Below are 26,575 nucleotides of genomic sequence, written 5' to 3' on the forward strand. Positions count from 1 at the left end.
CCCCCAGACAGACCCCCGGGACTCCCATGCCCCATCCAACCACTCTCCACCCCCTGACAGCCCCCCTCCAGAACTCCCAACCCTCCCGCCCGCTCCTTGTCCCCTGACTGCCTCCTCCTGGGACCCCTGCTCCTAACTGCCCTCCAAAACCCCACCCCTACCTAAGCCTCCCTGTTCCTTGTCCCCTAACTGCCCCCTCCTAAGACACCCCCCAAATGCCCCCAGGACCCTACCCCCTACCTGTACCCTGACTGCCAAAAACCTTATCCACACCCCCACCCCCAGAAAGCCCCCCCCGAACTCCCGACCCCCCCCATCTCTTGACTGCCCCCTCCAGAACCTCCCTGCCCCTTCTCTGACCTCCTTGCCCCCTTGTTGTTGGCCTTCGCCTAATGTCTCTGAGCTTGCTCAGGAATGGCCTGAGCCGTTCGTTCCGGCACGCTGGGCAGCAGTGGGGGAGGGAGCTCCAGACTGCCGGAGGCGATCTGCGAATGTAGGGAGGGAGGGAGGGAGTGATCTCTGCTGTAGGGGAGGCGGAGGACGGGCTCTCTCTGGCTGTCGGAGCCCCATGTAAGTGACCCCATCCCGCCGGCTGCCCTGTTAGCCACGCGCGCTCTGCATGGGGGGGGGGGAAGTCCGGACATTTACAAATTCCCCCCGGACGCTATTTTTAGCTCAAAAAGCCGGACATGTCTGGGGGAATCCGGACGAATGGTAACCCTAATCCACCCCCCTCGTAGAAGGGTTAAGGTGGGCTATACGAATGGGGGGGTTGGCTCCATGCCATACCAATCACAGAAGTCCCCAACCGTCCCTGTTCACTCCTTTAACAAACACCTCTTTTTAAGTCTTTTTCCAAGCCATTTGTCTGGTCACTGTATACCTTCCCTATGGAGTACCTGCACTGGTCATCCGCCACAAGGATGTTTGGCTGCCTCCAAGACTGCTCCGTGTAAAACAGAGCTTCCGGTGCAGGGCTTCCCCTTTTAAACCCTGCATTCCCAGGGGGTGAGTCAGCAACCACATGTCCCCTTTTGCAACAGTTTTCATCTCCACCCCCTCCCTGCCCCCAGATCTAAAGCACTGGTCCCTTCATTCAGCCAGCCAGCCAGCCAAATACTCCCCACACTTAAAGGTGGAGGAGGGTCACTCTCTTGTCTTGCTTCTCGTAGTCATTAATCTTTAGACTCAGGATGGGGGAAGGTCTGGTGCTGATGGTCTTTGTCAGCTTTGGGGGTTTTCCCCTCTCCCTGCTCTGCAGTGAAACACTGAAAAGCCAGGATGCAGGAGAAATAGACATCCCAGGCAGGAGGCAGCAACAGCACAGTGCCTATTATTGGCAGGAGGCTGGAAGAGCAGAGTTTTTCCCCCAGTCACATCCTTGCTCAGTGCAGAGAGCTCAACCTAGCCTGAGAAAACAGGGAGGTGTGTGCACAAAATACTGCATCCCCGGGTACATCTACACTGCACACTCACTCACTGCAACATGTAGAGTGCACATTTTGCACACACACCCTATCACAGGTATAAATAATAGCACAGATGGTGAGGCACTGTTTACCTGATCAAAGACATGCCAGAACTTATGATATATATATATTACATGGGGTCTCTGCATGCTCAAGCAGTGTCTCTCCCATCTAACTGCTATTTTTAGCAGTGTTCATCTCACTGCCTCCCTGCTGCCAGAGCATTTCCCCACTGCAGTGGAAGGCTCCAAAAGTGGGTGCTGCCTAGCATTTCCCCGCTACCTCCCCCTGCCAGAACCTGACACTGATGCATATAGTTACAAACACAGTATGGATGCAGCTGGCTTTTCACTTTGGCATGTAGCTACCCATGCCCCACATGCCAGAGCTGTAACAGTGTAGACATAGCTCCAGTGTCTCCTTCAGTAATGGGAGTGAAAGCAGGGAATACCCTTATGTTTTGATATATTCCAGGCACCCATGATTTGATTCAACAAAAGGAACATGTTCAGTTGTATCCATGATTTTTCTAATTCCACAGCAGTTATCTACATGGCATGCTAATGTAATCATTAAGATCTGTGATCTCTGTTGGACAGGATCTAAACTGTTCAACCCATATTTTTGCAGTGGATACATGAATTTATTTTCCAGCTCAAGAAGCAGAGGCTTGGGTATTTGGAGCATAAGGGCTTGAGTTCATTCCCATTAATTTCCCAGTGACCCTGGCACACATCATGGCCATGGACGTTACATGTTATCAGAAGAAAAATGTAACACCTGTGAAACTGGTATTTTTAAAGGTGCTTTATATCTCCTTGCATTATTTGGATGGTATCATAGATTCAGAGCTTTGATAGATACTGAAGACTAAATCCAATCCCAATGCCCCGCAAGAATAACAAAACAGTTAACTGTTAAGTAGTTAAAGTTATTTCCACCCAGCGGTGCAAACTATAGAAATCAAGAAAATAAAAAAGTGAGTTCAACCTTCACACAATATAGTACCAGTCCCCAAGCACTAGTCCACCACCATCAGGACTCCACCAACCACCACACTAATATCCTCCAACACTATCATGTTAGTTTACAACCAAGACTAGACGGTTAATGACTCTTTTTAAATCAAAAGTTTAGATTCTGAAAATTATGGCAACAGTATTAGTAGACAAAAAAATTTTAAAAGATTATCATTGTGTAGAGAGAAACTGATGAGCAATAATGTAAATATATAGAAGCAAAGTGGTCAACTTTCAAAGTCGTTTATTCCTTATAATTTTTACAGTATTTTTAATCTCAAAAACCACAAATTTACTAGCAGGATCTGAAGAAGGTTACTTACTGTAAATATACTTATAACTCAAAGTATTCATTGGAAAATTGTCCAAAAAGTTATTCTATCCTTGAAGAATAAGTGGTCTACGTGTGGGGAAGATACACTCTATTATTCATACAGAACAATTAATCTCTATTTCAGGCACAAATCTTAACATCTTTAGCTATACAAACTATGCTGCTTCCGTAATAGTCATCATTCACATGTCACCCTCTACTAGCTGCAGTCCACAGATTATACTCCCTAATATTACTATATAAGCATGAAAGTATCATGAGTTACCACTAGTTTTATATGCTGTACAAACTATTTTGTACCTTACTATGTGCATCTTGCTTTTATGTAGTGTTTCTCACCCAAAGATGACAAAAAGTGCTTTACAAAGAGAATTAGACTTTATCCTCATTTTAGAGCTAAAGAAACTGAGGCTAGGTCTACACTACCCACCTGAATCGGCAGGTAGAAATCGATCTCTCGGGGATCGAATTATCGCGTCTCGTCGGGACGCGACAATTGATCCCTGAATCGACGCTCTTACTCCACCAGCGGAGGTGGGAGTAAGCGCCGTCGACGGGGAGCCGCGGAGGTCGATTTTGCTGCCATCCTCACAGCAGGATAAGTCAGCTCTGATAGGTCGATTTCAGCTACGCTATTTGCGTAGCTGAATTTGCGTATCTTAAATTGACTCCCGCCCCCGTAGTGAAGACCTGCCCTGAGACACAGAGGTTAAGTGACTTGTCCAAAGTCACCCAAAGAAGCTACTTGCAGGGCAGGAATAGAACCCAGGTGACCTTAGTTTCACTCCAGTTCATAGTCACAGGGAGAGTTCACAGTAAGTCTGTATAATAAAAAATTATTCTTACCCACAAGCCTCTTAGTTTGTGCAGCAAACTCTTTACTCTGTTCAGTCCATCTCTCTTTTTCACCTGCTAGACCACTTATAAGACTGGAGGCTGTTTGCATCTTATGTCTGCAACGTTCTGCATCTTCAAGTAAGGTCTACAGACCACACAAAAAAACACTGATTGGAAGTGGAAGGAAAAACCTACTTTTAATTAAACCCTTAATTGCATAATGACTCACAAATAGTACTTTAATATTCACTGCATTACCATATGCCAAGTATCATAGTTAAGGCTGCGTGTCTGTCATGGAGGTCACAGAAGTCATGGATTCCGTGACTTTGCGTGACCTCTGAGACTTCTGCAGCAGCTGGTACTGGCTCAGGGGCTGCGCACCTGGGCAGCCCCTGGGCCAGCATCAGCAGTTTGGATGTGTGGGAGGTAGCTCTGGGCTGGGGCAGAGGGTTGGGGTGTGGGGTGGCGCTTACCTGGGGGGGGCCTCCCTGGCTCCCACCAGCATGTCCCTGCAGCTCGTAGGCAGAGGGGCTAGGGGGTTCCACATATTGTCTGTGCCCGCAGGCCCCGCCCATGAAGCTCCCATTGCCTGCGGTTCCCGGCCAATGGGAGCTGCGGAGCTGGCACTTCTGGCGGGAGCAGCGCACGGAGCCCCCCGACCATCATTCGCCCTAGGAGCTGCAGGGACACACAGAGACGAGTAGGGAGCCTGCAAGCCCTGCCAACCTTCCCCCGCCCAGCAGCAGCAGGGGGCCCAGGCCATGCACTGCCATCCGCCCCCGTCCCCAGCACCGGCGGAAATCCTGGGTCACATGCTGTCACCTGCATCCCCCCCAAAACCAGCAGGGGGCCCGGGCAACCCTCCTCCCCAGCACCAGCGGCATCCCCAGACCGCCCCCCACCGAGCACCCATGGCCTTCCGGCCCAAGTTTTAGTTAGGGGTATATAGTAAAAGTCATGGACAGGTCACGGGCCATGAATTTTTGTTTACTGCCCATGACCTGTCCATTACTTTTACTAAAAATACCCGTGACTAAAACATGGCCTTAGTCCTAGTGGCCTTAGTCATAGCACGTAAAACTGAAATGCTCCATCACTATGCATCAACTTCAAAGAATGGATGCATATTTGGGCTTGCTCCATACAATTGTATATAAGGGATCAGGGGCACAACAGGACCCAACCTTTCCCATAAACACTGCCGCCCAACAACACAGTCAGGACTCTGGACAGAGGCTACAGCATGCTGCCTAGCCCTGCCCACGGCTCAGACCCCCAGAGATACATCTCACAAGGGGTCATAGAGAACACACACTCACTCCAGTGGCTCCTGGTCCCTTCCCCTAGTGGACAACTCTATGGCATAGGTGCTGTGTGCAGGATCATGCACTCTGGTCACACCTGTGGCGACTCCAACCCAGGATGGAGCTACTGAGTCAAGCTGGATGGTTGAGCTTTCTCTGTGGCTACAAGGGTGGCTGAAGCTGCAGCACAGAGCAGCTGGAGCAATACAGACCACAGATCCATCATGGGAACCCCAGGGCTGGAACAGGTGGGAGGAGTCCAGGGCTGAGGAGGACTTAATGAGATGGTCCCTAGAAGGGGAAGATCCTATACCACTGTGCAGTGCGGGGAGCTTCCATCTGTGCCCCTGGGGATAGGGATGCCTCCTATATGTCATTGTGCATGGCATACGAGGGACCAAAGGGGACCCAGTTACTGCCCCCGAGACACTGTCACAAAAATCTATCTCTGAATTAAAATTTCAGGCAGATCTGACAACCTCAGGGAGACTCTCATACGTAATTCCCCCTCCTCCGCATCATGCTTGACCCTAAATACCCAAACCAGCACCCTCTGGCCCTTCATTAGGAAAATTCTGGTTGTGCCCCTTCATGGGAACCTTTGAATTTTGTTTTAATTTTTTTACTGTACGCATGGCTGTTAAGTGCTGGTGAAAGGTGGGTGACATCTGCCAGCCTGGGAGCTTAAAGTCCACAATTTCAAATGTCTGTGCACAGAAATATTCACATATTCATGTAACAAATGCAGTGTTCAATGCATGAAGCTTTGTGCTACATACACAGTGGGTTTTAATGAGGCAGAAAAGTGGGCCAGGAAAGTATATGAGAAAACAAAAACAAAAAAGAAGGATGTCCCCAAAAAATTCAAATTTTGTTCCCTAAATTCTCCATTTCAAAGGACAATAGTGAGTTTGAGGAGATGCTCTGTATTTTGTGATTGCATAAATAGTATCAGTGACTAAAACAGTCAAAGAGTATCTTAATGTAAGGAATACTGCACCTGTTTTTCCCTCATGGCTTTTTCATACTCTGCCTGTACAAAATCTAATTCAGCTTGCTTGTCATCCAACTCTGCTTGGGCTTTCTGCAGATCTAGCATGGCAGTGGCAAGGCGATTCTCCTGGACTGCCAAATTAGCCTACAAAATATACATATGCAAAGCAAATCATACACAGAATGTTTCAAAGCATTTGATATAAACCACATCTCAATTAAAGCTTCATAGCATTATATTTAAAATCTAAACTGCTCTGTATAATTAAGCTAATACTCAGAATCCTTTCAATTCAATTGTCTGACAGACTGAATTCTGCTACAATTCTCAGCTGCAATTCTGTGATAAAACACTTCACAGGAGGGGATAAAGCATTTCACTCAGATGACCCTCCACATTTTCTCAGACTACATGTGTACAGAGAACACATTTCTGAATTCAAATATAAACATCACAGACCTATAGCTATTCCATGCTCAGATCATGTCCTTCTAATTCCTTCTTATTGAGTATCAATCTGTTCTTTGAAAGGCCTCAAAGTATAAAGGAGATAATCAACCATCTCATCTAAAATACAGTACTAACAAGCCAGTACTACAGGTCATGTATAGCCCTAATTTATGATACAAATCCCATACTTATATTAAGAGTTTTGTGTATGTAGATAAAGGGTTGTAGGTAGGCCAGGTCCCTGGCCTTATGGTTTGCCCTGCTCGGTCAGCAGAAAGCAACTGGAAAATGGCCATATAGGGGGTAGCTGGGGATTCCTTTGACATAGAGAGTTATGCAGCTAGCAGAGACAGCTCCACACCAGACACTCCTGGGCCCCCTCAATATAAGAGCAGCATTGAGATAAGACAGCAATGCCTTGCACTCCTGCAACAGCCAACTGGAATCATGGCTCCTAAGAGGCCATTCCTGCTGGTGTTGGTAAAAATTAGCTCTCAAGCTGCTCCAACTTATACTGGCGTCCAAACCAGCACTAAGGAAATGTCCCCAACATTGATATTTTCTTTTACGAAATTCCAGATTTTACTAATTCTGGAGGCATTTGGTTAATTATGATTTACTCAGTTTTGCATGAAGTTTGTGTTTGCATCTACAAGTCTCATTGTTAGATAAATAAATACTTCAACTGTGAGCAAATCCAGGTTTGTTTATGAAAAGGCAGATGTTACTTTCGAAAATTTCTCTCTCAGTACATCTATCTGAGAACAGAAATGGCATGGGCAAATGCCCAGAAAGCACTTCAACTCTGTAGAAATGGCAGTTTGAAGTTTCATATTTATTGTGCAAGTGATTTTCAGATCTAATATGCTTAGTTTATAAACAAAAAAGGAATACATATTTATAACTGCCTGCCCTGTAAACTGCTCCTTGACGCTAGGTTCTCTCCCGCTGCTGCCTCATTACCAGTCATAAAGGTTCTGTAGGCCTAGTTATTCCCTTAGTGCTACCTGTATAGCTCCTTCATTAGTCGCTCTATAGATACACAAGAACTGGATGCAAAGAATCCAGTTCCCTATGCCACACCTGTTCAGTTCTGCAGTGCTTACAGGCGTCAAATGTGGTCAGCACAATTTTTTTCCACCCAAGTGAACAGACATGGCTAAATATATACAGGGAGCAGATTCTGTGAATACGATAGAGCTGTTCTACTTTATTAAAAAGGCACTTAGAAAAAGAGAGCCCAAAAGCCTCAGTTCAGCAAAGCATTCAAGCACATGCTTAAAAGCTTTACTAAATCAGGATCAGGATGGACTTGCGCATATGCTTATTGTTTAAAAATCCACAACTTGCTGGGTGAGCCCTCTTGTGGCATTTTTGATTTTGTGGTGGTGAGTTCCCTTAGTCACATGCTGGAGTTAGTAGTTTGTCTGCCCACTGGGCCAAATCCCACAGTGTTATTTAGGAAAACCTCCCACTGGCTTACCAATACAGACTTACCTTTAAGGGTAACACTTCTTTGTTGATAGAAAAAAATGCAGCCATAGCCTTGGTCCATGAGCAGAGGCCAGAAACATTCCCACACACTCGCTTTGCCGTCTCAATGTTATAGTCTACCATTTCAAAGTAAGGATTCAAAAGCTCCACAACTTCTTCGTTGATTGTATCTTTTGGGAATTGCTGGAGACATCATGGAGAGAATAATTTAGCCACACTGTATTACCACACATCAGTCAGCTTCTCCAAAGCTGTTTTAAAAAACTCACCGACAATTTATTTGGCACATCCTAATTTATGAATGGCCTGTGATTTAAGCAAATAGATAACATAACTACCCGCCAATAGCAAATTATCTGACAATGAGCCCAATCCTACAATCCTTACTTAGGCAAAATTCAGATGGGAAATCAACAGAAATTTCCTTTGAGTGAAAACTGTACGATTATGCCCTGTTTTTGTTTCTTCACAATACAATGGGTCGAAAACCCATAACTTTTAAAATGAAATATATAACATATACTTCTTACAACATTTGCTTTGCTGAAGCCATTAGACAATCCATTTTTCTCTTCTATGTTTTTAAAGTACCTGCAGGTTCTGTAAGAAGTTTCCTGCTGTCATCAATTTCAGTGATTCCTGCCACGATGGGATGGTGCAGCTTTTCTCCTGGTCCACTTTCACACTGTTCACTTTTCTCTGGAACAGCAGGAGCACGCAGTCCATAATACGCATGATAAGATGAGGAGGTCGGCCCAGTGTACGGACAGTGGCAATGTCTGCAGGTTTGATTGTCTATGAAATCGAGAGGAAGGAAAGGGATTATCACTGTTGTTGCTGTAGTAAACCATGTTGTCCATCTCAAAGACATGCATATCAAAAAATGATGGACACTTGCATTGAATCCATCCTACAGGCATAGGATCTGTTTGGAAAAATTAATCCAACCTACGTATTCATAGCAAGTTTTTAATTGTTAAATCATGCTCAAGCAGAATAAAACTAGAAAGGTCCAGTTCTGAAAGGTTTTAATTGCTGCCTCTTGTAAGCTACTAAGTAATTTCTGCTCAGCAGCACCAAGTAGGCACTCAGCAATTTACACAAGCAAGCCTGTTCTGAGGGATGAAAAAGAAGAGAAAAAGCTCATTCAATAACTTAAGTTTAGTTACATGACGTAATGCTTTTGTTTGCACATTTTACAAGCAATTATCAGTGTAATAGAAAGGACAAAGGGACCGTAATTTGTGTTAAAGAATTTTACATTTTTAAAAATTATTTATGTAAGACCACAATGTATCTTCTCCACTTAATAGTAGTCTTGTCATTTAAAACTAACAAGTCTTGAAGTTATGATGAATGGGCAGATTGACCAATTAAAGGTCACTTAACAGCTAAGAAACCTGTAAATGAATCAAGTATTGCAGTACACATTTCTCTGTGCTGCTAGCAAAATTCCATTAAATTCTTAGTAAATAATTTAAAATTCTCAAGTCCTTGCAGACCATAATTTGCCAGATTATAATGAGAAAACCAATCTATGCAACAATCACAACTGACGAGGAGTGTTCTCAGACTCAAAGGAAATTGTGGTCTGAAATAATGTTAAAATAATTTTACATACATATTTATTCATATGCTTGTTAGCTCCTGCTTGTGTGTCTTTTTCCCTATTGAAGCTGTCATGTGAGCAGTTATAGCGCAGATGAAGCCAACACAGTTCTTTCTCAGACGGAGAAAACAATGATATCCTCATGGAAAATTGTCATCTGTATTTTACAGAGTATAAGTGTCTATGTAATGTATTTGACACCTTTACCCAGAGTGAAATTTTACATGCATTATTTAAATTTTATATCTCAGATGATATTGGAATTTATTTTACAAAGATTATATTGTCAGTTAGTATTAGTAAAACCAGGATAGCTGCATTAAAAAAATAGCTGTCAAAGAACTAACTCGCTTTGGAGATTTATTTTTGGTCAATCACAGAATAAAACAAGGAACAAGGTATAGGGTAGAAGACAAATATACTGCAGGTAATTGAATTACTGTGCATTAATTCCACTGAGGCCTTCTGATGATACCATAAACTTTGATGGGATAGTTTGAGCAGTTTATGCAGTAATCAAAACTCCTACAAAGCATCCTAGCACCATAATTCTGTTTTGTTTTACATGGTACTGTATCTAATAGCTGGATCTTAGTTACAAATCCATGACTTGTACATGCTATCACTGCATTCCGACTGCCACAGTCACACACTAGATTGCTGTCTTCATCTTCATTAGGCCAGGGAGCAAATATGGATCAAATATGTAAATATTCAAAGCCTTCACATATTAGAATGGAAACCAAACCATTAGAAAGTTCCTAAGTATTTGATTACAGCTTCCTTGGTGCACAGATCTTCTTGGAGAAGTAGTCAAGATAACTTGGAGCCCCATCCCCTTTTACAGAGTTTTTTATTGGGAGGATTTTCTTCAGGGGTATCCCACTTATTTATATCTTTGAGTGTGACCAGAGGCCTATTATTTCACTCTGGTGCAGCATGATTCAGTCATTGCAACCCCAAGTCTTATGATCAGTTCTGCTTTAAAAGGGCACCTTGGAGTTTACGTCTCAAAATGCACTATAGTTTTCTGACATCTTAGTGTGCAAAAAAGCCACTACTCTTATGTGAAGAATAGAGAAGGCCTCTCAAATCACCTTTTCATGAAAAATCAGTCCTGCAAGGCCAATATCATCTGAAGGAGAGGTGTATTTGGAGGAATAATGTACCTGAGTGAGAAAGGCATTTGGGGGGAAGGCTGCTCAAGAATTAAGGAAAGCATCTGAAAGTCTGAATACTTCTCTGACACGAGCCTGCAAACCTAGAGGTTTTCCCATCACTAGTCCATACCTCCCACTCATTGCTTTGCTCTTCAGAGACTCTCATTTCCCGCCCCAACAGCTCTCCACTATTAGATTAACAGGTTTCAACAATGGGAACTGAAGCTATTCTCCATCAAAAGTTCTTTTCTGAATTATTATTTATCACTTTACATACTAGTGTAAATGCCCATTGAATTATACAGTGCAAGATCTAAACCAGTGATTCTCAGACTGAAACTCGGGAGCCACAAGTGGCTCTTCAATGTGTCTCCTGCGGCTCTTGGCAGCACATGATATGAAAACACTGTGTGATTTACTTATTAACCGATCTAAGTTATTAACCAATCAGGATGCTTTTACTATGTTATTAACTAATTGTAGAATATGTGGTCAGTCATTTTGCTGTGACAATAATAGTGAATTAATTCACAAGACTGTGGCTCTTTTGGGTAATGTTGATTGCTAATTTGGCTCCTGAACCACTGAGATCTGAGTATCACTGATCTACACTAAACTAAAATGGGACTTTCACTCCCAGTGATGCACAATGTAAAGTCATGGGCAGAAACAGACATTACCACTACCAAGAACATACAGAATGAGCTACTCCATTACAGCGTAAACACTTCACAGCAAAGATGTCTTTTGGAGTAGTGTCCAAAGCTGGAGACAAAGAGAACATGAGAAAACTAGTGGCAATAGTGTTTCCAGGTATTGGAGACCTGACAGAAGTAGTCATGAAGAAGGAGGCAAAGGGAGTAGGACAGCAGTAAACTGGTGCAATATACATAATAGGAGAAAATATAAGACAAGAGGGAAGAGACCTATGTTAGGATGGAATAAAGCAGGTTTGCACTCTAGTCACGGTCTATTCAGCAGTGTTTGAACAAAATATCAGCAGTGGCATTAGCTGGTTACCAGTGTGATATCAAAACCAAGGACTGGAGTCGCTTTTACATATGTGAGTTGCTGCGAGTTTAACATGAAAAATCACAATCAGTATTTAAGTGTTGAAAGCATTCCTTTTGTTGTAGGATTAACTAACTCATGAGCACATTCAGTTTGACCGACATTTATGAGATAAAAGGGAAATGTTTGTCAACTGGTAGGGTATGTGGCTCAACCCACCAGCCTACTGTCTATGGAGCACATCCTCTGAAAATGGTAGACCTACTTGTCCCTCTCTTTTAATACTGACCTTTAAAGCTGCCTCTGCCTCTTCTAAAGCAGGCTTAGCAGCCTCCAACTTTTCTTCAGCAATGGCTTTATCGGCTGAAATGCTGTCTACAATAGCCTGGGCTTTATCTTTCACTTTCTGCACTTCAGCTTTCACCTTCTCAGCAGCCTGTGCTTTCACAGTGACTTCTTTCAAAACCTAAAAATGGGGAAAAACACAACCAGCAAATATCAAAGAAAATACACTGCTGAAAGAATTTGTTACTGTGTATTAATTTTCAGTGTAAGAATCCATCTGTCTAATTTCATATCCATGAACTATTAGGATATTCAAATAAGTATATTACATTCACTATTGTCATGCTATACCACAGATCCCTTTTTAACTCCTAATTGACTCCTCCTTCTTAAATTATTCCTTGTCAATGAGAAAATGAAAGGAAGCACAAGAAGTTAAAGAGCACTGCACGTACAAAGCTATGCCTACCATGTCAGCTTTTTCATTAGCAACCTGAAGCTCCTTTTCTTTAACCTCCAGCTCTGTGCTTAGAGCAGCCACTGATTCAGATGCCTCTTTCAGTTTCTCCAATCCAGTATTCATTCTACAATTTAAAATACAAAGCAAAGAGCATAACAGGTTCCTTAGCAATTTTATGATTCTCCTTTACAATTATTCTTCTAACAAGATGAATATGAAAGCTACTGCCAAAAATGTTTCATGTCAAGGAAATTGGTACAAAAATTGTCATTGAAGTTTTCCATTATGTAATTTTCCACTATCCTTGTTGATCAGAAATTGGTGTTTCACAGGTTAAACAGGAATTTTCTATCAAGACAATTCAAATCAGGGAAAAACCTATGGAACTCTGCATGCACACAGTGACTAAAGATTGCTGAATATTAGGGCTGTTGATTAATTGCCATTAACTCCTGTGATTAACTCAAAAAAAATTATCGCAATTAATCACAGTTTTAATCACACTGTTTAACAATAGAATATCAATTGAAATTTATTCAATATTTTGGATGTTTTTCTACATTTTCTACAATCTCTTTATCATGAAAGTTGAACTTACATTATGTACAAAAAAAATGCATTTAAAAATAGAACAATGTAAAACTTTAGAGCCTACAAGTCTACTCAGTCCTACTTCTTGTTCAGCCAATCACTAAGACAAACAAGTTTGTTTACATTGACGGGAGATAATGCTGCCCGCTTCTTATTTATGTCACCTGAAAGTGAGAATAGGTGTTGGCATGGCATTTTTGTAGACGGCAGTGCAAGGTACACTGCATGCCAGATATGCTAAACATTTGTATGCCCCTTAATGCTTCAGCCACTATTCCAGTGCTTCCATGCTGATGACGCTCGTTAAAAAAATGTGTTAATTAAATTCATGATTGAACTGCTTGGGGGAGAATTGTATGTCTCCTGCTCTGTTTTACCCATATTCTGCCATATATTTCATGTTATAGCAGTCTTGGATGATGACTAAGCACATGTTGTTCATTTTAAGAACACTTTCATGCAGATTTGACGAAACGGAAAGAAGGTACCAATTGGAGATTTCTAAAGATAGCTACAGTACTCGACACAAGGTTTAAGAATCTGAAGTGCCTTCCAAAATCTGAGAGGGACGAGGTGTGGAGCATGCTTTCAGAAATCTTAAAAGAGCAACACTCTGATGCAGAAACTACAGAACCTGAACCACCAAAAAAGAAAATCAACCTTCTAGTGGTGGCATCTGACTCAGATGATGAAAATGAATATGCATCAAGCCGCACTGCTTTGGATTGTTATCAAGCAGAACCCGTCATCAGCATGGACGCATGTCCTTCGGAATGGTGGTTGAAGCATGAAGGGACATATGAATCTTTAGCGTATCTAGCATGTAAATATCTTGTGACGCCGGCTATGACAGTGGCATGTGAACACCTGTTCTCACTTTCAGGTAACATTGTAAACAAGAAGCGGGCAGCATTATCTCCTGCAAATGTAAACAAACTTGTTTGTCTGAGCGATTAGCTGAACAAGAAGTGAGACTGAGTGGACTCATAGGCTTTGAAGTTTTACATTGTTTTATTTTTGAATGCAGTTATTTTTTGTACATAATTCTTCATTTGTAAGTTCAACTTTCATGATAAAGAGATTGCACTACAGTACTCATATTAGGCAAATTGAAAAATACTATTTCTTTTGGTTTTGACAGTGTAAATATTTGTAATTAAAAATAAAGTGAGCACTGTACACTTTGTACTTTGTGTTGTAATTGAAATTAATATATTTGAAAATGTAGAAAACATCCAAAAATATTTAAATAAATGGTACTCTATTATTGTTTAACACTGCGATTACTCACTCAATTAACTGTGATTATGTTTTTTAATCACTTGACAGCGATCATTGTTGGGCTCAAGACCAGAGAGTGAACAGTAGATAACCATGTAAGGGAACACATGGCCCGTAAAAGGTGCTTTCCCCATTTTTAACTAAAAGCTTCTCTCTACAGTAATTCTTGAAACTGTGAAACTAACAATTACTTTACAGGGAAGTCAGTTAAACATAGCATCCATTTCTGATTTGTGGTTCACCCAAACAAGTCTGATTTTCAGAGGGTAGGAAGCATTTTCCAATAATTGGGATCCTTAGAAACATCTCACAATGAGACACTAAAAAATTAAGGCACCGAATCACTGGGCATTTGTTCTGGCTAGAGTTTCAAAAGCACCTTGATCCTGCAACTTGAATCATGTGACATCAAATGAATGAATTAAACATTTAATTTCTAGGTTGAAAAGCCTACATGAACAAATATTAGAAGGTAATGCCCAACCAAAGTGAGTCAAAGAATGGAATGGCTGTAGAGCAGGCTGGGAAAATTCATAGACTTTAAGGCAGAAGGAACCAATAGATCATCTAGTCTGACTTCCTGTATAACACATTTCACAGTTACTCTTGTCCTGAGCCCAATTATATGGCTAATGCACATGTTCCAATCTTGACCTGAAGACGTTAAGAAATAGAGAATTCCCTACTTCGCTTGGTTAATCACCCTTTCTGTTAAAAATGTGTGCATTATTTTTAAATTGAATTTGTCTGGCTTCAGCTTCCACGCAATGGTTCTTGTTATGCCTTTCTCCACTAGATTAAAGAGCCCTTTAGAACACAGTATTTTCTTCCCATGAAGGTCATCAAGTCACCTCTCAATTTTCTTTTTGAAAAACTAAACAGACGGAGCTCATTATGTCGCTCTGTAAGGCATTTTCTCCAGCCCCTAAATCACTTTTGTGACTCTTTTCTGAACTCTCTCCAATTTCTCAGCCTCCTTTTTAAATGAGGACACCAGAACTGTACTCAGTATTCCAGCACTGGTCTCACCAATGCCATATATGCCATAATGCAGAGGTAAAAATCATCTCCCTACTCCTATTCACAACTTCCCTTTTTATATATATAAGGATCTTGTCAGCCCTTTGACAAGCCATTAGACATCATAGAGGACAAACAACTCAACATGAGCTCCCAGTGCAATGATGTGACAAAGTCGCTGCTCTTTTGGCAAGCTGAAAATGCTAGGTTTCTTGCCTGCTGGACGGGAAGATACAGGAAGGCTTAGGCAGCATGAATCACCAGACACAGCAGCACAGAGCTGCCAGTCAGAGGACAGGGTGGCTGCCGGGACTGAAGCAAAGAACTTTGATACTTCAGATATAAGAAAAGGAGAGGATGAGTAGAGCAATAGAATGGAGCTGCCAGGTCGACAGCAGGCTAGGGACCTAGAGGTTGACAACCACTAAAGCCAAGCCTTGGAAGATGTGCACTGATCTGAGATCTGTGGTGGCTGGGAAGGTCAGAGATTTGGTCTGGCCTTGTGGTTTTAAAAGACCCTAACCATTACCAGAAAGGCAAGATGATGGATTCATCTGGCACCCAAGCCACAGTATGCACTGTAGTAAAGTAAACGACAGTCTGATTCCTTGCTGAAGGTGTCCAATACTGGTTTCAATTTATTTAATTGCAAATTGTAGACTGGTGCTGCAGGGGCCAAGCAATTTAATTTACACATCATTCCTTGATTTACACACTATTTTAAACGTATTTAAATATGAACTGTAGAGACTTTGATGATTTAAAAAATATATTTGAAAATTATCTGGATCATATCAAACCACCTTGTTGGGTTTTCTTGAGTAGAAGGTCCATCATCCTGAATCTGCAGAGGATATACTGAGGCCAGGGCCGGCTCCAGGCACCAGCCCACCAAGCATATGCTTGGGGTGGTGCTTGGAGGGGGGCGGCGTGGTGGGGCGCTCCGGCCCGAGAGCGTGGCCGCGACTGGGCTCTCCACCCTCCTCCCGGTGCTCTGGCCACCGGGGGCTCTCCGCCCCCTCCCGGTGCTCTGGCCGCCGGGGACAGCGGAGAGCCCCGGCCGGTCTCTCCACCCTCCTCCCGGCGCTCTGGCCGCCGGGGGCTCTCCGCCCTCCTCCCGGCGCTCTGGCCACCGGGGAGAGTGGAGAGCCCTGGTTGGGCTCTCCGTCCTCCCCCCGGCGCTCCAGCCAGTCAGGGATTGCGGGCCCACGGCCGGGCTCAGCGCTCTCCCCTGCCGCGCTGTGGGGGGGGGAGGGTGGCGGGTGGCTTTTTTGCCTAGGGCGGCAAAAAAGCCAGAGCCGGCCCTGACTGAGGCTCTTGGGCCATGAAAGCAGAAAGCATGCATCAGAGGAATGAGAGATGCGCTCCAGAATTCACAGAAAGGTTAATACCCATCTGTTTCATGTAAAACAAGATGAGATTTTAACAAGAAAGCACCCTTCTGATAAGCTAGATGTTCTTTTGAGTGTAAAATCATACCACATGTACGTGTTCCATTGCTCATGTGAAAAATATGGAAATAAGAGCTTACTGTGCAAAGTGATGTTATTTATGACTGAATTGCTTTGAAAAACAAACTAAGATTCACATGTTTATTTACCTGTTAAGTACCACTTACATTATTTCATTGTTATAGATTTAAATACTCTAGCTTGTAGGCCAAAAATTGCATTAATATTGGATCAAATATATTAATACCCATAAAATGAAAAACCTGAGAGGCAAATTCAAATCCAACATCAGTGTTTTCTTTATAAAGTGATCAGAATCATCAATTGAGATCACCATTGATTGTCATGAGCTGTTCTGTACCCATTTGGGGGAGAGAAAAAAAGGAAAAGGAACAAATAAGGCATTTTACCTATTGGCCAATGACTTCACCTCAGCATGCTTTTCTTTGTAGGTAGCTTTATATCCCTGAATAAAGGATAGGTAGGATTTTGGAGTCACATGTGTAGAACGTCTATATCTCTGGAAGTAGTCAACACACTTCTCTGCTACCCCATCCTGGAAGGAGCCCATACATTGCACCACCTCCTTCTTGGTCTCAGTGGTGCAGTCAATTTCATATGAGGATAGGAAGTGTTCAGATACTTTAGAAAAAGGAAAAAAAGGTTGTGAACTAACCCATTTAAATTAGTTTCTTACATGTAAATATTGAAGAAAACTTCTACGACAACATGCAGTGTGTCAGCAACATCATGGAGAAGAGTTTTACCTAATTTACCTATCAGGTCTCAAAAAGCCACTGAACTCAACATCATTTTCTGGAGTGCATGTGGACTGAACAAGTGGCATATTTTTAAATAGCTTTTTATTTATATGGGTCCATGTGCAAACACACATTATACTATCTTCATCAGAGTGCTGAATAGATCAGGCAACGCTTGTTGGCTAAAGACATCTGCAAGTAGATTCTCCACAAAGGGTTCTGGCTATCTGATACACAGCATATTATTCTCTTCTGCACATCTGCCTGGAATTCTAGATATTAAGAGCCAACAAATCTGTTTTAAAGCTGTGAACCAGGAGGGGCTTTCACAGAAATGTTTCAATTTACTTGAAACAAAACTTTTTTCAGATTTTTTGTTGTGATTTAGCCATTTTTCACCCTTTGTGGGTTTTTTAATTGATCAAATTTGAAAATGAAATGCCATTTTGAAATAAAAAGTCAAGTCAAATGAAACATTTCAAAGATGTTGAAACAAAAAATGTCAACTTTTCAGGGTTTGGGGTTTTTGGGGGTTTTCTTTTTGGTTGAAACTATTTGTCAAATTCAACCTGAATTCACAAATAGTTTTGGAGCCCCCAAAAATGCATGTTTTAGCAAAAAATATATTAGCTGAAAAAGTTTTGCCAAACTCTAGTTGAGAGCCTGCAATGCTATCTGTTTAGCACTACATTCTAAAAACAAACTAAACAATTGGGGGAAGTTATATGGTAAACACTGATGTGATACCTCAGCTTTCCAAAATACTTAGGAAGTTTATTTGTGTGAGAGGTTGATCACTGACAATTAAGCTCCCCAGATGGCCTGGCTAAGACGCTACAGGTTATGTGGTGATATTTTGCTTATCATCAAATCCTATGGCCACTAAATAAAGCTTCATTCTACTGACACTACCCTCAGAAACCACTATAGAAGCTGGTGGCCGTTGCTAATAGGGAGACACGCCTGGTCACTAGAGTTGGTCATCTCAATACTTATTCATTTCACATAGGCATTTGAGCAGTCAACAGAACATAAGAGCTCTTAGTCATTTCTGATCTTGCTATTTTCAAATCAATGACTTAAAGGTAAAATATTCCATATCCCAGCACCTAACTCCTGAGCCATCCAGCCCCCCATATGTAGCAATCACCACATTCCACCTACTGTTCTCAGGCCGTATGAGAGACAGAGAAAGGAACATGTGCATTGTACTTACACAGCTGATCCAGAACTCAGCCTTCTGTGTTGGTCTTCATCTAATAGTCTTGTTCACAGTCAAAGTGGGCATTGACACCTTACAACCTTGGCTTACATATCTGTCAGTTACTGTTTGAACATAACTCTCCCACAAAAGACAGACTTGCACTGAGTTTGTTATCCTCTCCATGACTCTGTGGCCATACTTTCACACAGGGACGGATGCCTTTATTTTTTCAAATTTATTCTCAATAGTACAGGTTGGCTTTTACCAAAATGAAGGTTTAGAGTGAAGTTACCCATGTGAAAGGGATCAGGACACAGCCTATGTCCCACTTAAACCCTGAAAATTGGGTATATGATAGGTATAGGCATTGTGCCAGTGTCCTGCCCAGGATTCCTTAGTTCCCAGTTTTCAGAGCTGCTAAGCACCCTTAGCTCCCATTAACTTCAAAGATAGTTGTGTGAGTTCAGTATTTCTGAAATTGAGGCTGTTACTCTAAAAACTCATTGTATTGCTCATGTGGTTAAACAGAGCTATCAACTCTGCTTATTTTGAAAACTTAGGCCTGGTCCACACTAACCCCCCACTTCGGACTAAGGTACGCAAATTCAGCTACGTTATTAACGTAGCTGAATTCGAAGTACCTTAGTCCGAACTTACCGCAGGTCCAGACGCGGCAGGCAGGCTCCCCCGTCGATGCCGCGTACTCCTCTCGCTGAGCTGGAGTACCGGCGTCAATGGCAAGCACTTCCGGGATCGATCCGGGATCGATTTATCACGTCTAGACAAGACGCGATAAATCAATATCAGAAGATCGATCGCTTACATCCGGACCAGGAAGTAAGTATAGACGTACCCTTACATGGTATTAAATCCCTTTTATTCCAACTCATAGGTAGAATATTCATTTTACTTTTGAATTAAAACTATCATCCTCACTAGTTTTGAACCTATTCCCCCCACTCTCCAAACCCTACATCATCAGCCACCTATTTCCTGCCGAAGAGCCTCTAGAACATTCCCATTAACTATTAACTTAGGTCTGGTCTATACTACCCACCTGAATCGGCGGGTAGAAATCGACCTCTCGGGGATTGATTTATCGCGTCCCGTCGGGACGCGACAATCGATCCCCGAATCGGCGCTCTAACTCCACCAGCGGAGGTGGTAGTAAGCGTCGCCGACAAAAAGCGGCAGAAGTCGATTTTGCCGCCGTCCTCACAACGGGGTAAGTCGGCTGCAATACGTCGAATTCAGCTACGCTATTCACGTAGCTGAATTTGCGTATCTTAAATCGACTCCCCGCTGTAGTGTAGATGTACCCTTAGTGAGAAAGTGAGCACTCTATAACAAAAGTTTTCTTCAGAAACAATCGCGTTGAAGATGATTTCATTAAAATATACTCATTTGTTATGTTAATGATATAGTTATCCTCCCAGAAGAAAAAAGTGCAACCAGCATAATCTTCACATTTCTTCCTCCCATGTTGGCTAATTATTCTTTTGTGGCTTATCTGCTAAATATGCACACACTTTAGTAATGTTTTTGGGAAGAATTCCCTTCTTGACTGGTTTCAAATGTGTGGGTTTAATTTCTTTCTTTTGTTCAGCGTTTTCACATCAGGACTTTTTCAGATAAGGTTCAACAATATGGAATGTTTTAAAATATTAGCTATCAGGTTACTTAAACAATGGGTCCAGAAATATATTTTACTAAATAATGTTCTGGTATTTTTTAGTCAACTTATAGAGTAATGGATGTGGATTTTTTCAGCAACATTCCACGGCCGCTTTTAGCAGATATTTGGGCAGCATGCAAAAATATGAAGTGGAGCATCTTAGAGAAGGCAGTGAGGGGAGAAGGAAACTTAGAGGGTAGCCAATTATGACTTAAAACTTGTTCTAAGTCCTGAAAATAAAGTATTTACTATTTTTTTTTAATCTTTTCTTTGAATGACTAAAGGGTGAAGGATTTTTCCAGTATCACATTTTAAGCCTTTTTTATATAATGGACATTTGCCTTTAAAAGAGACACAATAGAGTCTTTTATGATTCTGGGTGTCACAGACTACACTATTAACCTCAAACAGAACAAAGAAAAGCTTAAATCCAATATTATGCGTCGAAGAAGCTTGCCCATTTGGTAAGGGGGGAATTTTCCCTATTTACTTCATTGAATTTCCAGATTCAGCATAGCAGGTCTACAGAGCTTCAACTAACACTCACCTGCAACCAGTGCATCCTTAGGCCACCGGCTGAACCAGTCTGTAGTACAACCAGAAATAAGGGCAGGGAACTTCAGGGCTCTGTTTCGGAATTTTTCACCGACTGGTGAAAAACAAAGTATTACATGGAGGTTCTGACGGACTCTGGTCATGAAATATTCATACAAATTCTCATTGGTTGGAGGTCGACGTGGGTGTTCCTTTTTCATGACAGGTATGAGATCACTAGTGATCTCATCAATTTCATCACGTGCAAACAAGTTGGAGACCTTAACAAAAAGAAGCAGATTTTTTAAAATCAGTTTGGTGGGCTATTGTGACTGGAATGATGTACTGTGGAAGCTCTCATTCACAGAGCATGACAAGTAGGTGCATACAGTTCTGATATAAACACATTGGGCCCCTCGCTCCACACCATTTCATCAGTTTTATGTCATTGACTCTATCAAAACCAGTGGAGACACACTGGTAACAAATTGGTCTAAGAATGGAGAATCAGACCCATTATGACTAATTTTACTTGCTGCTTTAAAACACTCGGGTTAATTTCCCTCATCTTAGTGTTAAGTTAACTAGTTAAAACACCTCTCTGGAACAAAACCTGCCACCCTATATACAATGTATGTTAGTAATTTTAGATATAACTTTACCTCCTTCCCGCACAAGCCTATTTTACTTCTGAAAGTTACTAAAACTCTGAATCAAACAGAAAACTTTATAAATGTTTAAGAAACAAAGTTCACATTGTTTCAGATCTCATCCTTTATTTCTATAATGTGTCTCAGTTTGAGTTTGTCAAGACATCTAAAAGACCTGATTCACGTATTTTCATTCTAGGGGATAAATAGCTCTGCACTAAATTTCATAGAATCATAGAATTATAGAAGATTAGAGTTGGAAGAGACCTCAGGAGGTCATCTAGTCCAACACCCTGCTCAAAGCAGGGCTACCACCAACTAAATCATCCCAGCCAGGGCTTTGTCAAGCAGGGCCTTAAAAACCTCTAAGGATGGTGATTCCACCACCTCCCAAGGTAACCCATTCCAGTGCTTCACCACCATCCCAGTGAAATAGTTTTTCCTAATATCCAACCTAGACCTCCCCCACTGCAACTTGAAACCATTGCTTCTTGTTCTGTCATCTGCCACCACTGAGAACAGCCGAGCTCCATCCTCTTTGGAACCCCCCTTCAGGTAGTTGAAGGCTGCTATCAAATCCCCCCTCTTCTCTTCTGCAGACTAAATAAGCCCAGTTCCCTCAGCCTCTCCTCGTAAGTCATGTCTCCCAGTCCCCTAGTTATTTTTGTTGCCCTCCGCTGGACTCTCTCCAATTTGTCCACATCCCTTCTGTAGTGGGAGGGGGGGCAAAAATGGATGCAATACTCCAGATGTGGCCTCACCAGTGCCAAATAGAGGGGAATAATCACTTCCCTCGATCTGCTGGCAATGCACCTACTTATACAGCCCAAAATGCCGTTAGCCTTCTTGGCAACAAGGGCACACTGTTGACTCATATCCAGCTTCTCGTCCACTATAATCCCCAGGTCCTTGCCGCTTAGCCAGTTGGTCCCCAGCCTGTAGCAGTGCATGGGATTCTTCCATCCTAAGTGCAGGACTCTGCACTTGTCCTTGTTGAAACCTCATCAGATTTCTTTTGGCCCAATCCTCCAATTTGTCTATGTCACTCTGGACCCTATCCCTACCCTCCAGCGTATCCACTTCTCCCCCCAGCTTAGTGTCATCCGTGAACTTTCTGAGGGTGCAATCCATCCCATTATCCAGATCATTAATGAAGATGTTGAAAAAAAACAGCCCCAGGACAGACCCCTGGGGCACTCTACTTGATACTGGCTGCCAACTAGACATCAAGCCGTTGATCACTACACATTGAGACAGACGATCTATCCAGATTTCTATCCACCTTATAGTCCATTCATCCAATCCATACTTTTTTAACTTGCTGGCAAGAACACTGTGAGAAACTGTAACAAAAGCTTTGCTAAAGTCAAGGTATATCACGTCCACCGCTTTCCCTATATTCACAGAGCCAGTTATCTCATCATAGAAGGCAATCAGGTTGGTCAGGCATGACTTGCTCTTGGTGAATCCATGTTGACTGTTCCTGATCACCTTCCTCTCCTCCAAGTGCTTCAAAATGGATTCCTTGAGGACCTGCTCCATGATTTTTCCAGGGACTGAGGTGAGGCTGAGCGGTCTGTAGTTCCCCGGATTCTCCTTCTTCCCTTTTTTAAAGATGGGCACTATATTTGCCTTTTTCCAGTCGTCCGGGACCTCCCCTGATCACCACAAGTTTTCAAAGATAATGGCCAATGGCTCTGCAATCACATCAGCCAACTCTCTCAGCACCCTCAGATGCATTAGATCCGGGCCTATGTTCTGGTGCATGTCCATGTTTTCTAAATAGTCCTTAACCTGTTCTTTCACCACTGAGGGCTGCTACAGCTTTGCCTCACCACACAGTCAGATTCTGTGATGTAGAGATGACCAATTTGTATTAAGATTCCATGCCGCATATCGCTTGAGACTGCATTTGTAAAACTGCTGCCATGATGTCTAAGAGACTGCTCACATGAATCAAGCTACCCATAAATCAGGCCCTCTCTCTGCTCCCTGATTACAAAACCAAAAAGGATGAAAGAAACAAGAAAGTAAAAATTGTACCTCTCCAGATGATAAAACATTATTCAGGTATTCTAAGAAAGACTCATCTTTGATCTCATTATCTGTAAAAATGAAGCTGATGCCCTTTCCTTGTAGCCCTGCTGTCCTGTACAAGAGCTTCAGGTCTTCCATCAGGTTTGAAGTGTTGTATGATCTAGAGAAAAAACAGTTATGTTGCCACTCAAAACTTTTAAATGGGGATGTTGGTAAACAAATGTGCCCAGCAAAAATATCTTTGCATTCAATGCACAAACTATGTAATTATGCTCAAGAATATCCATTTAGAGTGGTTAAAGAGCCACAGCCCATTTTAAGTCTCAATTTAAATAAACATACCCAATTTGTAATTTTGTCATCATTTCTTTTTTTAAAAGAGGTAAATGTTGCCCCCTTTCTCTGTGACTCTTAAAGACCCACTCAAACACAAAAGGGATTAATGGTGCATGGCAAACAAACCAACCGCACAAAACACACTCTCAAAGGCACAAAGTAAACTAAATTAAGAAAACATTTTTCTCCAGGCTTTTAATTACAGTAATTTCAGGCATTAACCTGTTATTTTTTGCTTATTTAAGAAAGACATTCAGACTGGGAGGACACATTGAATTTCAGCACAGAAAACAAAGGCAAACATTTTTAAAAAGCTCTTAAGGATGCACACGTTTCCATTCTCAACTGTGGTTGCCACTATATGCTCTGCTTGTAGAAGGAATCCAAAACCCAGAAATCAGAGTACATGTTATTGAAATATATCTTGTTCAATAGCCTACCTTGTTAAAGTGATCTGGAATGTAGCATAGCCAGCTATGAATGATGCCAGTTTAGTCAAGCTCTGCTTTCCTGAGCCACCAACTCCAACGAGGAGAGCATTTCCACGAGGGGTGCGAATCACACGAGAAATCTACAGATCAACATGGCAGTTTGTTGCTAAATATATGGAATGTTTGTGCCAGAACAATTTAAGCCACCATAGCAAGGGGAACCTTCGAATTAGTGAGAACCTTAGAATTATCACACTTTTATTTTGTGAATTACAAATCCTTTAATTTTGAAAACTTATTTGTATGAGAAACTGATCACATGTAAACACAACATACCATTATAGAACAGGAAGTGCTATTTCCACTTTAAATATTACTATATGATAACAGTGTTGTCTTGTCAGAATAGATTTCTACAGGATTTCCTGTAATACCATATAAACCTTATGCTCTATATCTCCCTTACCGTTCACTGTAAATTTAACATTAATTTTGATTTCTCATTTGTGTAAATCAAAAGTAACTCATTAGTCATCAGAGTTACTGGTGTAGTGTCAGACTGAGAGCTATTAAAGTAACTTCAAAACATTGGGGAGAAGAAAGATAGTTTAGAGGACAAAGCCCTGGGCTGGGATACAGGAAGCCTAGGTTCAATTTGCATGTCAACCATAAGCTTTTTGTGCAACTTTGGGCAGCTCACTTAATCTACTCTGTGAGTCGGTCTTCCATCTGTGAAATGGTATTCCTGTTGCCCTGTCTTCCATGGGCATCATGATGATAAAATCCATTAATGATTCGGAGACATTCCCATACCATGGTCATGAGTGCCATGTAAGTACCTAGATAGATAAAGCTAAGTACTGTACAGTTTTAAGAAGCACAATCCTCTGTTTCCACAATCAACCACCTTCACTGTAGTACTGGCATTTTTATATATTATTGGGCTAGAACATTTCACAAGTGGAGTTCCTTTTCCTTCCCATCTCACTATTTTAAATGTATTTTAAACAAAGGAATAGTGATCAGATCATGCCCCATATTTCCCTTCATACCTAGCTCTGTCATAAGGGACATCTACACTTCAAGATGGAGGCAGAATTTCCAACTTGAGGAGACCCATGTTTAGCACGTTAGCTCAATTACAGCTAACACAGGCATGTCTCCTCGAGCTGGAAATTACACTTCCAGTTTGAGGTGCAGATGTACCCTTAGTGACAAGAGCCAAATTCTCCTTCAATTTACATGCAAATGACTGCACTGATCACCAGGATAATAGGCCTGCAGTGAACAAGGTGGGCTGAGGAGAGTGGTATCTACTCTAGGGTTAGGTTTGGTGGATTAGCTCAGCAGGATGGGGAATTCCTTTAAATGAACTCATTCTCACATAAACAGACACAGCAGGAATGTCAGCAGTGAAGATCAGGGATGGGTTCCTAGCTGTCTTTTAAAAAGCCAGTTATAGGCTTTGCTATGGGCTTCTCTGCAACCTAGGTTATTACTGAGGGATGCAAGTCTTTGCCCCAATGGGCCCTGTCTTGTGTTACTGGATGAAAGCTCTGTTTTAAAGCACCGTCTTAGGCTCCACATCCTCACTCTGTCTCCTTGCCACCATTCAGCAGGTTTGTTAGGGGCAGACAATGCCTCCCCCAACAGGTCTGACTGGTACATTGCAACCAGCCTGGGAGAACAGCCAAGGAAGCAATAAATAGCCCCGCAGACGGGAATCCTCTGCAGCCGTCACATATTTGTCCATGGTTCTGGAGCCCAGTTGCTGAGAGTTCATCATCTGCTCTCAATGTGATGCTGTAGCTAAGAGGATTAATGGGATCCTCTGATGTATAAAGTAATATGAAGTAGGAGTAGGAAAGTGTATTCCCTCTTTATACAGCATTAGCAAAACCGTTACTGGAATCATATGTCCAGTTCCCGTGTCCACTCTTCTAAAAGGATGTTGAGCTGGAAAGGGTTCAGAAAAGAGCTATACAAGTATTTGAGACCCAGAAACATGCCTTATAATAAGAGACTGACATTTTATCTATTTAGTTTAGCCAAGAGAAGGCTAAGGCTAAGAAGTGACTTGATGATGGTCTATTAGAACCTATGTAAGAAAGAGACATCTGACAGTAGATTCTGTTCTTTAACCTACCAGAAAAAGGCACAGTGAGATTGTCATGC

The 26,575-nt window shown here is 42.1% G+C and overlaps 1 protein-coding gene across 1 annotated transcript in view; it reads right to left on the minus strand.

Moving 5' to 3' along the window:
- DNAH5 (dynein axonemal heavy chain 5) overlaps nucleotides 1-26,575 on the minus strand; it is a 212,461-nt gene that overhangs the window by 50,976 nt on the left and 134,910 nt on the right. Inside the window, exons 51-60 of the mRNA XM_034759516.1 lie at nucleotides 24,410-24,540; nucleotides 23,640-23,793; nucleotides 20,960-21,227; nucleotides 17,183-17,414; nucleotides 12,439-12,553; nucleotides 11,974-12,150; nucleotides 8,496-8,699; nucleotides 7,908-8,087; nucleotides 5,967-6,104; nucleotides 3,669-3,804 (exon numbers count right to left, since the gene is read on the minus strand). Of these exons, the coding sequence (XP_034615407.1) occupies nucleotides 3,669-3,804; nucleotides 5,967-6,104; nucleotides 7,908-8,087; nucleotides 8,496-8,699; nucleotides 11,974-12,150; nucleotides 12,439-12,553; nucleotides 17,183-17,414; nucleotides 20,960-21,227; nucleotides 23,640-23,793; nucleotides 24,410-24,540 (1,735 nt within the window). The remainder of the gene's footprint in view (nucleotides 1-3,668; nucleotides 3,805-5,966; nucleotides 6,105-7,907; nucleotides 8,088-8,495; nucleotides 8,700-11,973; nucleotides 12,151-12,438; nucleotides 12,554-17,182; nucleotides 17,415-20,959; nucleotides 21,228-23,639; nucleotides 23,794-24,409; nucleotides 24,541-26,575) is intronic.

This window comes from Trachemys scripta, chromosome 2 (assembly GCF_013100865.1).
Source record: "Trachemys scripta elegans isolate TJP31775 chromosome 2, CAS_Tse_1.0, whole genome shotgun sequence".
NCBI classification, from domain to species: domain Eukaryota; kingdom Metazoa; phylum Chordata; order Testudines; family Emydidae; genus Trachemys; species Trachemys scripta.